This window comes from Trichosurus vulpecula, chromosome 1 (assembly GCF_011100635.1).
Source record: "Trichosurus vulpecula isolate mTriVul1 chromosome 1, mTriVul1.pri, whole genome shotgun sequence".
NCBI lineage: Eukaryota > Metazoa > Chordata > Mammalia > Diprotodontia > Phalangeridae > Trichosurus > Trichosurus vulpecula.
The window spans coordinates 159028442-159046149 of NC_050573.1; the positions used below are offsets into that span (position 1 = coordinate 159028442).

At 37.1% G+C, this 17708-nt stretch overlaps 1 protein-coding gene across 1 annotated transcript in view; it reads left to right on the plus strand.

Annotated features, from left to right (window-relative positions):
* Positions 1-17708, plus strand: part of CALB1 (calbindin 1) — a 40319-nt gene that overhangs the window by 11184 nt on the left and 11427 nt on the right. The window contains exons 4-5 of the mRNA XM_036760018.1: positions 15672-15755; positions 16114-16170. Of these exons, the coding sequence (XP_036615913.1) occupies positions 15672-15755; positions 16114-16170 (141 nt within the window). The remainder of the gene's footprint in view (positions 1-15671; positions 15756-16113; positions 16171-17708) is intronic.

A 17708-nucleotide genomic window follows, 5' to 3' on the forward strand; every position in this document is an offset into this window, starting at 1 on the left:
CATCCAGGTGCATCATGTTGTTGTTGTTCAGTTATTTCAGTCATGTCCGACTCTTCATGAGCCTAATTTGGGGTGGGGGGAGGGGGGTGTTTCTTGGCAGTGGTTTGCCATTTCCTTCTCCAGCTCATTTTACGGATGAGGAAACTATGGTAAACAAGGTTAAGTGACTTGCCCAGGGTCACACAGCTAGTAAGTAAATCTGAGGTCAGATTTGACCTCAGGAAGAGGAGTCTTCTTGGCTCTCGGCCCAGCATGCTATCTATCGTGCCACCTATACACACAGATATATAGATATATGTGTATTTATACATATGTGTGTGTACATAACTTGGATACAGGAAACCTATGCTCAACACATCCTGTCCTAGGCTTGTAGAGAAATCTAGTACCCAACTCTAGCCCTACAATTTCCATGTTGAGAAATGACCCACCTTCTTCCTTTTCCAATTTTTTTCTTTTTAATTAATTTATGAAATGACACAGTAGAATTTTTTAAAATATGGTTGCACATGAAACTGCAATTCTTTGATGTGCAGCTTGCTATTTCTTTTAGACAATACAGCTGTCATGTAACTTTCTTTTTTTATCCTTTTTCTTTCTTCCCTCCCTGCCCCATCTATTGATTTATTTAAACAAGCATGTATCAAGTACCTACTACATGCCAGACACTATGATAGGTTCTGAGTATGAAGGACAAAATACTAAATAGATATGAATTATCTACAAAGTAATTTCTGGCAGAATTGAATGAACAACTGGATGCATAGGCTTACTGGAAAAGATGACATTTGAACTGAGATTTGAAAGAAGTCAAGGATGCCATGAGGTGGAGAGGAAATAATATATTTCAGGAATGGGGGGAGCCCATTTTAAAGGCCCAGAGAGGGGAGAGGGAATCTTGTATAGAAATAACAACAACGAGTCGGTCAATTTGGCTGGAACATAGAGTATATTAAGGAAAGCAATGTACAATTCACCTAGGAGTGTCAACTGAAGCCAATTTTTTAAGAAATTTTTTAAATGCCAAATAACTGAGTTTGTATTTTATTCCAGAGGCAAACAAAAGCTACTAGAATTTTGGAGCAGATGGCAATATGATCAAACCTAAACGTTAGGATATGATTTTTGGTAGCTCTGTGCAATACAGGTTAGAAAATTGAGAGAATAGAGGTAGGGAGACCAACTGAGTAGCTAGGTAGCACAGTGGATAGAGTGCTAAGCCTTGTCAGGAAGACCTGAGTTCAGATCCAGCCTCAGACATTTACTAGCTATGTGACCTTGAGCAAGTCACTTAACTTCTGTCTGCCTTAGTTTCCTCAACCGTAAATTGGGAATAATAATGGCACCTACTTCCTGGTGTTGTTGTGAAGATCAAATAAGATAATATTTGTAAAGCATTTAGCATAGCACCTGCCACATAGTAGGTGCTTAATAATCTTTTTTTCCCTACTCTTCCCCACTATTATAGTAGTTCAACTGAGAGCTGGCCTGAGCTGGGATGATAGTCATGTGAGTAGATATAAGGAAGAGTAGTTTTGTGAGTGAAGATAAGGGGAAAAGGTATATTTTGGAGGTGGCATCAGCAAAACTTGGCAATTGTTTGGATTTAAGAGGGCAGAGAAAAGGAAGTGTTCAAGGATTACTGGGAGGATGATGTTGCCCTTGGCAGAAATAGGAAAATTAAGAAAATAGAGGGCATTGGGGAAAACATAATGGAAGGCGGGCAGAAGGAAGGAAGGAAGGAAGGAAACATTTATTAAGTGCTCACTATGCGAAGGACACTGTCTGAAGCAATGAGAATACCAATAAAGGTAAAAAGAAAGGCAATTCCTCCGCTCAAGCTGCTGACATTCTGATGGGGGAAGACAGCATATAAATGGGAGTTGAAAGGCAGGAGGAAGGGGGAAATGATGGATCCTAGAATGAGGCATGGTTTTGAAGTCTGGTAGTTTATAATAGGGCCTGGAGGCCCAAGAGAGGCTTACTAATGGGAAAAGGAGGCAGGTATTGCAGAAGGATATTTTAGGTTGAAAAGGCCACAGAGATGGTTTCAGGCAGAAGAGAATCCAGGTGCTGGAGAATTTCTAGGATGAGATTGTAGCAGAAGCATGGTTTTAAAATCCAGAAGTAAGGAATAAGGCCAGAAAAAGAATGAAGTCTGGCTTGGACCCCTCAACTATATGGAGGCCTCAGGAAAAACACCAATGGGGAAATGGGTTGTGTTTTGTTCTGAGCAATTTGAGTTGAGATGCCTATGCAACATCCAAGTAGAAACCTGCAATTGGAGGTGTAGAAATGGAGTTCAGAAGAAAGACTGTATAGAAGTGATAGTTGAATCCATAGGAGCTGTTGAGATTATTCAGAGGGAATACATAGAGAGAAGAGGGACCAAGTCCTAAGGTACACCCAACCACAGGGATGGAGACAAAGACGATGACCAAATGAAAGAGACTGAAGATTGGTCCAAAGGGTAGGAGAAGAATAAGAAGAGGATAATGTAATAAGAGAAAGGTAGAAGAAGATAGGACATCCAACAACATCAAATACCACAGAATCTAAAAGGATTGGCCCATCAGATTTGGCAACTACTATGTCATTGGTAATACTGGAAAGAGGGAAAGAGCAGTGCTAGTTGAGTAATGAAGTCAGAAGTCAAAATGCAAGAGTCTGAGAAGTCATGAAGGACAAGAAGCTCCCAAAGAAGTAGAATGGGAAGTCTATGAAAGAGCTCTCAATTTGGAATCAGAGGGACTGGGCACAGAGTCTGGCTTTGCCACTGTGTGACCTGTGTGACCTTGAGCAAACCACTTAACCTCTCCAGGCTTCAGTCTCTTCATCTGCTGAATGACAGGGCTGGATGAAATGACCTCTGAAATCCCTTTCAACTCCAGATCCAAGGTCCCATAACTCAAGAGCAGTTATGAAATTCTATACTCTCTTCTTGGAGGCTCCAAGGCCTCTCCAAGGCCTCTAACCATGATTTAAGCAGAAGAGAGAAGAACCATCTGGCTCCACCCTTCAGTTAAGAGTACCAACAGAACAGAACCTTTACAGGAATACACAAAGAAAGAAGTTGATTGTGTGCTCAGGGACCTTTTGTTAGGGAACTCAAAAAAAGTTTTAACCACTCCCCCACCCCCAGGGAAGGTGAAGTCATTCCTGTACTTCAAAGATGAGGGAGCTAAGGGCCTTAAGGAAGAAGAGTCTGGCTGGCCTCAGTTTCTAAAACAGGGATAATCATATTAACATAATCATAAAAATCTGTTAAATACAAGTGTGCTTTTCATACGTATAGATAGATAAGAGATAAGAAGAGGCTTATTATTAAAAATCACAATGATCATTCATGAGATAGCATATCTAAAGCACTTTATGAACCTTCAAATATTATATAAATGCTGGCTATTCTCGTTCTTGTACAATGAACTTGAAAGGAACTCAATGATTTTCTTGGGTCATCATAGTTATATCCTATAGACTTTCTTGTTAAATGTTCTTAGAATGTCAAATCTGGAAGAGACCTCAAATGTCATCTAGTTCAACCATTATGATATTCAGTAAATGTGAGTTCTCTTTCAATTTTTAAATGATTCAATTTTAGTGATTATATGGCAATACTGATTGCTACATGCTGCCTTATGCATTTAACATACACATTTTGATGTGACCAAATAAAAGAGACTTGGCAGTTTGGTTTAATGAATGGAAGGAGTATGGTATAATAGCTACTTTGATAAACTTGGAGTCAAGAAGACCTGAATTCAAATCCTCTGACCCTGCATGTGATCAAGCAAATCACTTAACCTTTCTGAGCCTCTGTAATCTCATCTACAAAATGGGCATAAATTAAATCTGCCCTACCTGCCTTATAGGGTTGTCCTAAGACCCAAATGAGACAACGTATGAACAATGCTTTACAAACTTTAAAGTGCTACATAAACCTCATAATTATTATCATTATTACTATCATGCAACCCTTATTGTTATTATTGAATAAATGGCATGTACAAAGAAACACATTTGTCCAATATCAAATTTACCATGTTCACTGAGAACAGACAGAATATCACAATTCTTTTTGATCCAGTTGAGTCAATTGAGGTACTTCTATGCCACTCATGAGTTTATTAACATGATTACATCGACACATTTCCTTTTGTCCATCCTTTCACCCTCTAAGAGCCATCCCTTATACCAAAGAATAAAAAGGAAGGGGTGAAAAAGTTCAGCAAAATTAACCAACCCATTAAAAGTCTGCCAGTATCTGGAGTGTTCCATACCTAGAGTCCCCCATCTCTGTAAAGAAGAGGAAGAGGTGTTTTCTCACATCTTTGGGGGGCCAAATGTGACCATTATAATTTCATAGCATTCCATTTCCATTTTGGGGTTGGTCTTTCCATTCACATTGTTGGAGACATTATGTATGTTGTTTTCCTGGTTTTGTTTACTTCACTTAGTATCAATTAACATATTTTCCCATGCTTCTCTGTATCCATTTACATTGTTTCTTAGATCTCAGTAATATTTAATTATATTCATGTACTACCACTTATTTAGTCATTCCTCAATTGATGAGCATCTGCTTTGTTTCCAGCTCTTGACTAACACAGTTTTGCTATGGTATGTATATATGAGACTTTTCTTTTTATGCTGACCTCCTTGGGGTATGTGCCTAGTATTGGGCTCTCTGCGTTAAAGAGTTTAGACATAATTTCAGATTGCTTTCCAGAATGGTTAGACCAATTTACAGCCTCACCATTTTGTGTATCTATCCTCCTATAATTCTTCCAATATCAAATATTCTTATCCTTTGTCATCTTTGCCAATTTGCTGGGTATGATATGAAACCTCAGAGTTATTTGGATTTTCATTTTTCCTATTGTTAGTCATTTGGAGCAGTCTTCCCTATGGTCGTTAATAATAAGTGATTCTTTTTTACGTATTTGTTCATATTTTTTCAACATTTGCCTATAGATAAATGGCTTTTGTTCTCATTTCTATTATTTGCCTGAATATCTTGTGTATCATATCCTTATGAGAAATAACTAGTGCATTTTCTCTCCTCAGTCAACCTTCTTATCCTAGTTCCACTAATATTGTAGCCATAACACTTTCATCTCCTTCTTGTCTAGAACAGTGATCTCCAAAGTGGCCCTCTGGGGGGCCATGGCTTGACCCCAAGTAGTATATTACTAACCCATCAAAGGGTAAAAAGATAGATCACATCCCACCCTCTCCCCCTTTATTAAACATGGGTTTGTCTCCAACATAATGATATGACCCCTTTCGATACTCATCTACTTTGCCTTCCCCTATAGCTGCCTTTTATGGCTATATTGGACATAGGCCCCTTAGGGCAGTCATATCCTAACCTGGTACCTGCAGTAGCTGCTCATGCAAATTTCAACCACCCATACCCCACAGCATCCACATTCCATGTCTACCAGATCACCGTAGTATCAGGCTATTTGCTTAAAGAAATGGCCAGTGAAAAGTCCTCCCAAAACACACACATACAAACACACACATGCACATACATATGTATACATGCATATGCCCCATAAACATTTTGGTTTTTTGGTGGGAAAGAGTGAGTAGCATAGGATGAGTAGTCATGGATATATTGCATTCTAATATCAGATTATATTATTTTTTCCCTAAATTTGACTCCTCTTCTAAACTTCCCTCTTTCTAACAGAGGGCACTGCCATCTTTCCAGTCTTCCAAGTTCTCAACTTTCTCCTTTAGTCTTGATTCCTCATTTAACTGACAGCTATTTTCTTCAAAATTACTAATAATTTATTAATTTCCAAAACTGATTGTCTTTTCTCCGACTTCATCCTTTTTGACCTCTCTGTAACATTTGATGCTGTTGACCACCTAAATGATCTCTCCTCTCTGAGTTGTCATGACACACTTGGTTATCCTACCTGTCCAATCATCCCTTCTCAGTCTTCTTTGCTGGATCATCATCCACATCATGCCATGTAACTGTGGGTTTCCCAAAGTTTTCCTTGGCCTTTTTCATTATACTTTCTCACTCGATGACAATTAGTTCTCATAGGTTTAATTATTACCCCTGTACAAATAATTCCTAGATCTACATATGCATCCTTAATCCCTGTCTTGAGCTCTAGTCTAACCTCACAAACTACCTATTAGACGCTTCAACTAAATTGTTCCATAGGTAAATAAATTCAGCATGTCCAAAATAAGACTCGTCACCTTTGTCCCCAAACCTATTCCTTTTCTGAAATCCCCTATTCCTTTAAGATATCAACATTCCTTTAGTCAACTGTGTTCTTAACTTTAGCATTATTCCAGACACTTCACTTTCTCTCACCCCACATGTCCAGTCATTTGACAAATCTTGTCACTTCAACTCTATAATATTTCTCCTATATGTCCCTTCCTTCTTACTCACACAGCCACAACCCTGGTTAGGACTTCATCACCTGTCACTCTGTACTATTGCAATACCCTACTAATTGGTCTCTCTTCCTCAAGTTTCTCTCCCCTCCATTATACCCTGCCAAAGAGATTTTCCTAAAGCACAGGTCTGACCACATCACCTCTCCCTTACCTAATAAACTCCAATGACTCCTATTGACTCTATAATTAAATTCCTACTTATCTCATGCTTTTTCTTTTCTATTTTTGCATATTATAATACACAAAGTGATTAGTACAGGAGTATATACACATATATGCATAGATACATGTATGTATGTATATATACATGTATGTGGTATGGGTGTATGCATATACATATGTACATACATATGTATCTGTGTATGCATATGAGCTACATGCACACAAAAAAATAAGGGCACATGATCAAAAAAGTTTGGAGACTACTGCTCCAGAGACTCAGGAAAATGAATTCCCTGACTCTCTCACCCCACATCCCTATATAAGAGAAGAGAAAGCATTTGGGGGCCTACAAAAAGAGTAGTGGAGACATATAAAAAAGCATACTAAGTGGGACACAAAGCTGCCTTCGAATGTTTGAAGAGCTATCATCTGGAAGAGGGAGTCGACATTCTCTGCAGCTCCAGAAGGCACAATTTCTGCAGAGTCAATGACAAAGTATAGGAAAGCAGATCTGGGATTCATATAAAGAATGTTTTTCTAACAGCTCTGTCTAAAACTGAAATGGAAAGCCTTGTGAAAAAGTGATTTGTCTGTCCTGTCAAATCAGTTCAATTAAACATTTACCAAGCACCTACTATGTGCCAGGCATCAAGAATATAAAGACAAAAATGAAAACAGCCTGTTAAGAAATTTGTACTCTACTGAAAGAAATGGCGAGTGCACAATAAATACAAAATATATACAAGGTAAATACCATATAATTTTAGGAAGGAGTCTTAACAATTAAGGGAATCAGGATGGGTTTCAGATAGAAGGTAGCACCTGAGCTGAGCTTTCAATAGAAGGAGGAATTATAAGAGATAGAGGTGAGGAGGGAGAACATTCCAGAGACAGAAGATGGCTTGTGAAAGTCATTTGAGACAGAATGTCACATATGGAGAATAGTGAGTAGGCCAGTATAGCAGGAAAAGAGTGTGCCCAAACAGGCACTGAATTGACCAGGCTTATTCCTCAGGTCATGTATTGGATTATTGGAAATCTGGCTCCTTTAAAGATGAAAATCAGTGACAGCCTCTTTTCATTGGCAGGTCAAATTATGCTATGAAATGGAGTAAACTAATAGGTCAAGGATCTATGATCTCAGCACTCCATCCACCACTTGAAGCCAGATGATAATTATATTTTAATACATAAGTCCTAGGGAATCAGACCTGCCCGATGTCACTCAGCTAATAAATGTCACAGGTCTTCCTGACTCCAAGTCTAGCATTCTATGCTGCCCCTCTGAAACTGAAATGAGTTGTTTTATGTAAAATTAGAGTACTTTTATTTAGTGAACAAAAAGCTAATTTGGTCTTGGTATTATCTATCTTGGTACTATCGACTTGGTACCATCTATCTCACACTGCCAGTTTAAAATCAATAACCCAATACATCCAAGTTTATTTGCAGTGCAGGTTGGAGAAAATTAATATGAAAGATACTTGAGTCAAGTTCTGTGCCCATGAGGCTGCAATGGTCAGCAAATGTGTTTCTGCATTAACTTACCACAAGTTGTGTAATTAAAGAAATCACAAAAGCGAGACCTGTATCAATGAAATGCAGAGGCCACAGATATAAAAGTATTTTATTTTTTAATTTTATTTTTAATTTATGGAATAAAACAAGTATTTCCATAATACAGTACAATAAAAAAAGATTATTGTACACTACCATGCGCACCTTCCAATTACTTTCTAATATACGATGAAAGTATCTTGCGTATTTCTTTTTTTTCTTCCCTCCACCCCATTCTAGAGATGGCTTCCATTAGTCACAAATAGGTATATGTGTGTGTGTGTATATATATATATGTGTGTGTGTTTGTGTGTATGTGTATATGTATGTATATATGTATAATCTGTAATAAAAGCAAATACATATAAAAGTACTTTTAAAATTATACAATTATATAATGCTATGCAAACATGAAATCTTTTATTTAAAGAGTTTCTAATCAGTGTAGTTCTGGATCTACCTCACACAGGGGTCAAAAGCTGTTTGTAAGAAGTGAATGGCAAACTCTATATTACCATTCCCAGAATTCAGTAACTTGAATATTATATCTACCAAGCACATTTTTGGAATTATTCCCCAAAATATTGGGGAAAAGCTCAAACTAAATCTTTCCAACTTGGTATTTAAGTAATTCAGCAAGGACATAATAAATTTGTGACTATGCAAGTATTAAAATAATTTTCTGTATAATTCTTAATTAGAAAACAACTCCTATAGTTGTTTTGTGTGAACATTGTCAGTATGTAACATGTCCCTGTCCTGAAAGAGCTCTCAAACACTTTGTTCAATGGCCCACATCCTCCTCATCAAAGATGTTATTATTCACCCATTCTCCCAATCGACCCAACACCATCATACACACACATACATGTGTGCACACATAAAATGCATTGTGCTTTTTCTGAATCACTGGCTTTAAGATATAGTGACATCTTTATTTTTGTTCTCTCCAGAAATTAAGTACTAAAGTCATAATGCAGGCAAAAAGGAAAACCAACCTAGGACGTCAGTGATGACCATGTGGGAAGTAGGTTAAGATGATAAGAGTTACTTAGCCCTTCCGTCTGATTCTATGCTCACACACTCAACCAAGGACAGAATTCTTCCAATCTGAGAAACTCCTTAGCTATTTGGGAAGTAAGATAAATTAAAGCCAGTCAATCAGTCAACAAGCATTCATTAAGCGCTTACTATCTAGCATTAATATAACACTTAACGTTTACAAAGAGTTTTGTTTTTTCATTTAACCCTCGCACCATCCCTATGAAGTAGGTGCTATTTTCATCCCCATTTTACAGATGAGGAACCTCTGAGGCACAGAGATTTTTTAATAATTTGCCCATGGTAACACAGCTAGTTAGTTAATGAGGGATAATTTCAGAATGATGCAGTAAGTTTCTGCTGTACCTTTTGAACTGGGATCTTCCTGACTCCAAGTCCAGCATTCTCTCCACTTCGCCACATAGCTCCCTCCTATGTTCCAGGCACTGTGCTAAGCACTGGGGATACAAAGGAGAGCAAGAACAGTCCCCACATATAAATAACTAGGTACATATAGTATAAATGCAGTATAGAGTGAAGGTAATCTCAGAGGAGAAGCTACTAGTAGATGGGGGAACTAGGAAATATCTTCCACAGAAGGTGGGATTTGAATGAAGGAAATCAGAGGTGTAAGGGAAGAGGGAGAGTATTCCAGGCATGGAGGAGAGCCAGAACATGTGCAAGAAATAGTAAGCAGACCGATGTAGCTAGATCAAAGAGTGTGTGGCAGGGAGTAAAGTGGAAGGACACTGGAAAGTTAGGAAAGGCCCAAGTTGTGAAGAGGTTTAAATGCCCGACAGAGACCTATTGGGTCCTGGAGGTAACAGGGAGCCCCTGACGTTTATTAAGTAGGAGAGTCACTGGTTAAACCTACATTTTAGTAAAATTGTTTTGTTAGCTTAATGGATATAGTTTTGACTTTCTAAATTAATTAAATTTATAATAAAATTTAACACTGATCTTCAATATTGAACTTGCTTAGTAAATAGTTACATTTAATTTAATTTATAGTAACATATAAAGTGCCACAATTTATTAGTGACTTTCTCTAAGGTCCCATCAGAATCCTTTGTTTGTCCGCTCATTCTTATTCATTTCCTTATATATGGTTGGAATTAGTGAAGACTTCATTCCACTGTGGGTCTTTTTTTGCTTCACATCATTTCATAAAGGTCATTTCAAACTTCATTGAATTCTCCCCACTTGTCAGTCTTAACTGCTTTATTATATTCCATTATGTTCATGCATCATGATGGATTTAACCATTTCCTTATTGGACATTAAAGCCATTCTAATCTTTTTGCAATTATGTTTAATGCTGCTATGAAAACATTTGAACATGCTAGCTATTCATGGTTGTTCTTTATAATATTTCCATTGTATATTCCCAACAATGGAACTGTAAGCCAAAACGATGACTATTTTTTGTAACTTTCACTTCATACTGCCATATTAATCTCTTAAAAGATTCTACAAGTCTGCAATTCCACCAGAAGTGAATGAGTACCCATTTGTCAACAATACTGCCAATATTGGATTTCTTTCTCATAGTTATATCTTAATTGATATTATAAGCATGCCAAAAACAAAGATTAGTCTCGGATACTTAGGTACTTAGATAGGTACTTGCACTCCCTTATCTGGCCTTGCTGTTTCTCCCACCTTTCCTTTGGAAGGGAAGTCCTCTTTCCTTCAAGACCAATGTTGGATGCATCATTTGGCCATTGCTTTAGTCCAGGCCCTCATTTTCTCTCTCCTAGACTATTGCAACAGTCTCCTAAATAGGATCCCAGCCTCTTCTCTCCTCCAATTCATTGTCTATATGGCTGTCTTCATGATTTTCCTAAAGTAGAGGTCTTATTCATATTCCTCCCTGGCTCAAAAACCTACCCTCTTGCCTCTCTGGCAAAATGTGAACACCTCAGCCCTCATTTAAAGCCCTTCATAGTCTGGCTTCAGCCTACCTTCCTGATGTATTTCTTATTATTCCCCTTAATTAACTCTATATTCTAGCCAAATATGCACACTTACTAGCTGTTCTCCACATTCAGCATTCCATCAATTACCCCTAGAGCCTTTCCTCCATAACTGAAATGCCCTTTTTTATCACTTCCACCACATAGAATTCTTAGCTTCATTCAAGAATCAGTTCAGGTGCCATGTCCTCTAGGAAGCCTTTCCTGCTCCTCCTGGTTCTTAGTGATCTTTCTTTCTCCAGATTACCTTGTATTTATTTATATGTATACATGTTGTATCTCCCCAAATATAAAGTAAACTCCTAAGAGTCAGGATCATTTTTCATTTTTTCCTTCCTTTCACTAAATAACATACAGTAGCTATGGTGCCTAATGGCACCATGAACATAATAGGTACTTAGTATATACTTGCTGAATCAATTTAATTTGCCATTGGCTCCCAAGGAATCTAAGAGTTTAGTAAAGGGATAAGACAAAAATACAGATAATTAATAATATCCAACGTTTGTCATTTAGTCAGTCAACAGAGATTAAAATGTACTTCTTATGTAATGTGCATTTGAGAATTACAAAACAAGGAAATATTGCTTCCTTCCTGGTTATCAATGCAAGCTTCCTGAAAGAGGTGGCATTTGAGTCAGGCTTGAAAGCATAGGAATCCAAGAGGTAAAAACAAAGAGAACATTTTGGACCAAGGGAACGACTGAAGCAAAGTCACAGGGGAACGAGCGCATAAATCACAGGTAGTAGATAATTGTTCATTTTAAATGAACTACAGAGTGTGGGGAGAAGAGACTGAAGTCTGAAAACTTAGGGTAATATTAGTTTGTAAATGGCCTTAAATGTCAAGCAAAGGGCTTGAAATTTTACTGCAAAGATGATAGGGAGTCATGAAAGACTTTAGGGCAGGAAGGATATCGACTTTTACATCTCTTTCTAGTGACTTAACCTGTCTGTGTATTTTTTATTACGTCCACATACTCCTCCTCCTCCCTTCCCCCCATGACCCATTTGGTCTTTCAGGGATTTGGAATCTCTTTATCATTTCTACTTTCTTTTTCCTAACTTAATGAACTCTTTCTGTAATAGTGAGAAACTGGGCCAAGAATATATTCAGTGGTATCATGTTAAGTAAGAAGGTGGTTTCACCCATGTGGATACTCCTTTCCACAGTAAATATCACAATATATCCATGTTTTCCCAAACTGCAAACCTTGTCTATATGTTCTCACCCAAATCCTCCATAGAAATTTCCATCCACCATTCTAGGTGCTTTTCTCTGGATCCCCTGAAATGGTATTGATACCAATGAAATGGAATGTCTATTAGTTATCCCTCATTTTCACTACATGATCAGCCAGCCACTTTTTATATCATACAGCTCTCTAATGAAATATTTTATGCTGCTTCAGCCACATCACCATTCATTAGTAATACATTATAGCCTACTCATACCCACCATGCATCTCTCCATTGCCCTTTGGGTGACACTCAACCTTAGTTTTTGAAACACTGAGGTGATAAAATTGTGTCACCTCTAATATGGCCAAGGAGGTACTGGAGACAGGGAAAAGTCTTGTTAATGAGACATTTGGGTGTAAAACTGTTAAAAGACCGGCAGTCATACAATATTACTGGAAGAATTCTGATGGCAGAAAGATTAGCCTTTGTTTCAAGAAGCTCAGGATTATTAAAAGTACTAAACAAATCCCCAAAGACAGTCCAACTTACTTTCCTTCTGTTCATTTCTGGACCCAACTAATTTTCTGTCTACAATGTCTGGCCAAGATATATGATGGGCCAGAACTATGTGTTATCCATCCATCTGAAGATCAATACAAATAATAGGCATTTTTCATCCACTTGGCCACATATATATATATATATATATATGTGTGTGTGTGTGTGTGTGTGTGTGTGTGTGTGTATACGCATAAATATATATCACAAACTCCTTTGAGAAATTGTTCATCTCATTTAAGAGGTTTTACGCAATCTCATATCTCACGAAGACTCCAAAATAAAGAGGGATCTCTAATACATGCTGAATCTTTGCTGATGCTCTACAAACAGAGCTTTGTAGAACAATTTTTTTGCATTTATTAGGAATCCCTCTTACATTTGGACTGTGTGACAGATATATGCTAGTGCTTCCCCTCTGAATTTACCATCTGTCTACTCTGTATATATCTTTATGTACCTAGTTGTTTGCATTTTCCCCCATCATAATATTAATTTCTTGAGGTCAGGGACAATGTTTTTGCTTTTCTTTGTACCCCTGGTGGTTAGCACGGTTCCTAGCATATAGTAAGTGCCTGGCTGACTCACTGAAATACTTTTCACAGCTGTGGCAAGCATACATCTCTTTGTTTGGGGCCTCGTTTAATATTAATAATCAGAGTATAGTTTTTAAAATGTTGTTTCTTGTATGAGTTTTATATATTCATGAGACATCTTTTTGGAGAGTGTTTAAGGCAGTATTTTTCTATGCCGAATCAAATTTGTTTTGATAGTCAACAAACCACAAGCACATGAGATCCTGTGTTTCCTACACCTTTCAGTCAGCTATATGACTATAAGTTGTTGTGAACTGTAGAATCCCATCTGAAAAAGCCTGTCTATTTCCTTTTCATACCTTCATCAAGTATTCCTTCAATGTGTGTGTATTGATTATCCTAAATAAAACGAGCATATGGATTAGTACTAGTTGATAATTTCTTGGTCTCTTTTTTTCATAAACTCTATCACTTTTCCTAAGAATTTAGCATCCTCTCTTCTTCCAAATAACTTGAAGATTAATATTTCAGCATCCTCAAAATTATGTCTCTACCATTCCCAGCTTGACCCACATCTACTTCTTATTGGATAATTTTGGCTATTTTTCCCATTTTTGTTAACTTTAGTGCCAATTCTCTTTCTTCATGCAACATGTTAGAGATTGTGATGTTAGAGTCCACCATCATTAATGGAAAAAAGAGTTTAGTAAAGAAATCTTTATATATCTTCCCATTTGGGGTATGCTTATTGTCCTCCTTCTAGTTTCATCTCCTTCAGGATAATCTAGTTTAATTGGATCTCTCAACATCTTTTCTGTAAACTTTCTTTTCCCTCCACTGATTCTCACTGTTTCGTGAGGTGAGAACCTACCATTCACAGACTTCCACTATTGTCATCTATATGACTTTACAAAAGAGTATATATTATGAACCAGTGTTGCCATGTCTTGACAAAGAAACCAAGTGTCTTCCAGGTGAGGCAGTGTCTAAGCCTTTTGTTCTATTCATCATGGAGATTAATTTACATTGATTAAACTTCTTGAGGAAATGATGATAGCCTGTTTCAATTCTGTTCTTTTATCCATTTCCTATTTTTGTTTTTAACACATTGTTTAAATTGGCTAAGCTGAAGTTACTTCAATCATAAGCAATACCTTCCTCCTTAATTTTTATCCATTTTTCCGATTTCCATTTTTACTTAGTTCTAGCAAGTCAATGGTTCAATGGTATACAGGTGGCTGATTTGCAAATGACTGTGACCTAGGCAAATGGTCATTTCTGGCCTATTAAAGTACAATGAATTTCTTTTTTCCTGGTTCCATTTGGTGCTTGCCATGTCCAATGATTCTCAACTTTCTTCTTGAAGAAAGTATTCATTAACTTTAGGTAGAGGCTTTGGTCTCTCATCTTCACACGTGAAGGAAAATTATTTTGTTGTATCTCACTCTGCCGCTTGACTTGTCAGAAACAAGAGTACATGGCCCAGATTGTGTTGGGGAGGAAAAAGAAAGAAGGAGGATGGTGTTAGCAGTATAAAAATTCTGGCACAAAGGGTATAAAATATCTCTGATGGCACCTATTGGTTTGTGTACCAGATAATTAATAATAAAATACACTGAGGTTTAAGGCTTATCTCTCCTAGCTCTCTATCTCTTTTTTATCTCTGTCTCTTTCTATCTCTCCTTTCCCACTCCACACCCATCATAATCTAAAAGAATAAGGAGAAAGTATATAGTGTGTATGGCTAGGCAGAAAAATACTTTTTGCATAGGTTACTTTTAAACCATTGAAAAGAAAAGGTTTAGAATTAAATTACTAGGGACATGGGCAAACATTCCAAACAATACCAATAATATTCCTAGAGCAACACACCAAAAAAGAAGTCGCTATTAACAATTTTTTTCATCTCTTGTATTTCTGGCTAGTAAGACTAATTCTGGAAAGAAAAATATCTGGCATATTGGAGAGAATATTTAACCTAAAAAAGAGGAGCCTTGGTTGCAATACTGACTCTGAACCATTTTAGCTGTGTGTATTCCAGGCAAGTTCCCTTATCCACAAAACAGGAATGGTATTTGCATCACCCACCTTACAAGTTGCTGTGAGAGCATGCTTTGCACATCTTAAAATGCCATATAGGTGTAAATTAATATTCTAGCAACTCAAGCAAGAGTGTTACTCTCAAGTTTCTCAAAACAACCATAACTTCCTTTCTGATCTTTTACAGTTGGCTCATGTATTACCAACAGAAGAGAACTTCCTGCTTCTCTTTAGATGTCAGCAGCTGAAGTCATGTGAGGAATTCATGCAGGTACTGGGAGGCGGGAAAAGCCCCTTTAGGGGAAATTGCCAAGATGGAGAATCAATAAACATTTCAGTACCTACCATATGCCAGCGTGCAAAGTACAGGCAATTTCTGCTTCCTATATTTACTAACTGTATGACATTGGGGAAGTCACAACCTCTCTGAATCTCTGTAAAATGAAGGGGTTGCATTTCTAAGGTCTCTTCCAGGTCTAAATCTAAATGACCCAATGGTTGGTTGTTCTAAGGAACAAAGGAAATGGCACATGAAAGAATGCACTTTGTAAATCTTAAAGTGTGATATAAATGTCAAGTATTATGATTATAATTATTTTACTCAAATGGTTGTGCATCATTGTTTTCAGACATGGAGAAAGTATGACACTGATCATAGTGGCTTCATAGAAACTGAGGAACTGAAGGTAAGTGATGAAAATGTGAACTAGTTTTCCTTTCTAGCATAATTCTGAAAGGCTAAGGACTTAATATGGGGTGGGGATGGGGTGGGGCAATCTTTGTATGAACTCTACTAGCCAATGGTGCATTTTTTCCCCTGAGTGCTCCTAACTTGAGATCTGGGAACTTGTTTATAATTGGTTCCCTTTGTAATCCTATGCACTTTACCTTATGTATTTAAAAACATTACTCTGACAAAGGGTCCATAGGCTTCACCAGAGTGACAAAGAGGCCAATGACACAAAAATGATGAAGAACCCTTATTTTAAGCTATCCTTTCACATCTACAATAAGTGCTAGAGAACAAAAATGAAAGTATTTTCCTGAGGTCCCCCTTTCCCCTTATTGCAATAATAAAAACTGTTGTTTTAGGGTGTTGTTTCTCAAACCAACTTAAAAACCATTAGAATTGAATGCTTTGCACAGGTCCTATACACAGACTAGCAATACATCTGAATCATATATGTGGACCCACTATGCCACACTTATTAATATTGTATCTGTAACTTGAAAACTTACATACTTCCATTAATATATACTTAATATTTTTTTTCTCCCTTCCCAAAAAAGAAATCTCTAAAATGTGGGCCAAACTTTAGGAAAATTGAAACTTTGAATAAATTTATTAACACAGATCTTATAGTTACACGAAATGCAATCACTTACTAATGATTTAAAAGTATGAAAGAAGTATTCTTTTGAATAGTTATATGGATATCAAGAGTCCTTAGTCTAGATGATTATGTTTTCTTTATCTTCTGAATAAGAAAAATTAAGAAAATCTTTGAGAATCGTTAATGATGGCTCATTTCTATTGTGGGGGGAGAGGAGTATGATCATCCAATGTTGTTTTCTTCTAATTTCACTGTGGTTTAGGAACCTTAGAGCCATAAGAACTCTAATTAAAACAATGACCAACCACGATTCCAGAGGACTGATGACGAACTATTTTGCCTACCTCCCGACACTGAGGTCATGGATTCAAGATACAGAAGAAGGCATATATTTCTGAACAGGACCAGTGGGGGAATTTATTTTAGTTAACTATCTCTATTTGTTACAAGGGTTTTCTATTTCTTTTCTTTTCAACAGGATTTGTGGGAGGAGGAGGAAAGGAGAAAAAATAAATTCTTATTAATTAAATATTAAAATTAAATTTAAAAAAAGAATCAGAATAAGAAAGGGACTTCACATCTGAAAAGTTGTGAAAATATAGTGACCTTTTCTTATTGTGCAGAAATGCAATAAGGAAGCTTTTTTATTTTAAATCATCCAAGAGAAATAGGTTTAATGCTTTCTGCCCTATATAGATAGGTAGGTTTTTCAAGCTGAAAGAACTTTAGAAATGAGATCCACCTCCTACCTCTCTGCCTTTGTACCTCTCTGAATCTCTATAAAATGAAGGGGTTGCACCTCTAAGGTTTCTTCTAGCTCCAAACCTAAATGATCCAATGGTTGGTTGTACTTTGTCTTATGCCTGGAACACAGTCTTTCCTTACGTCTT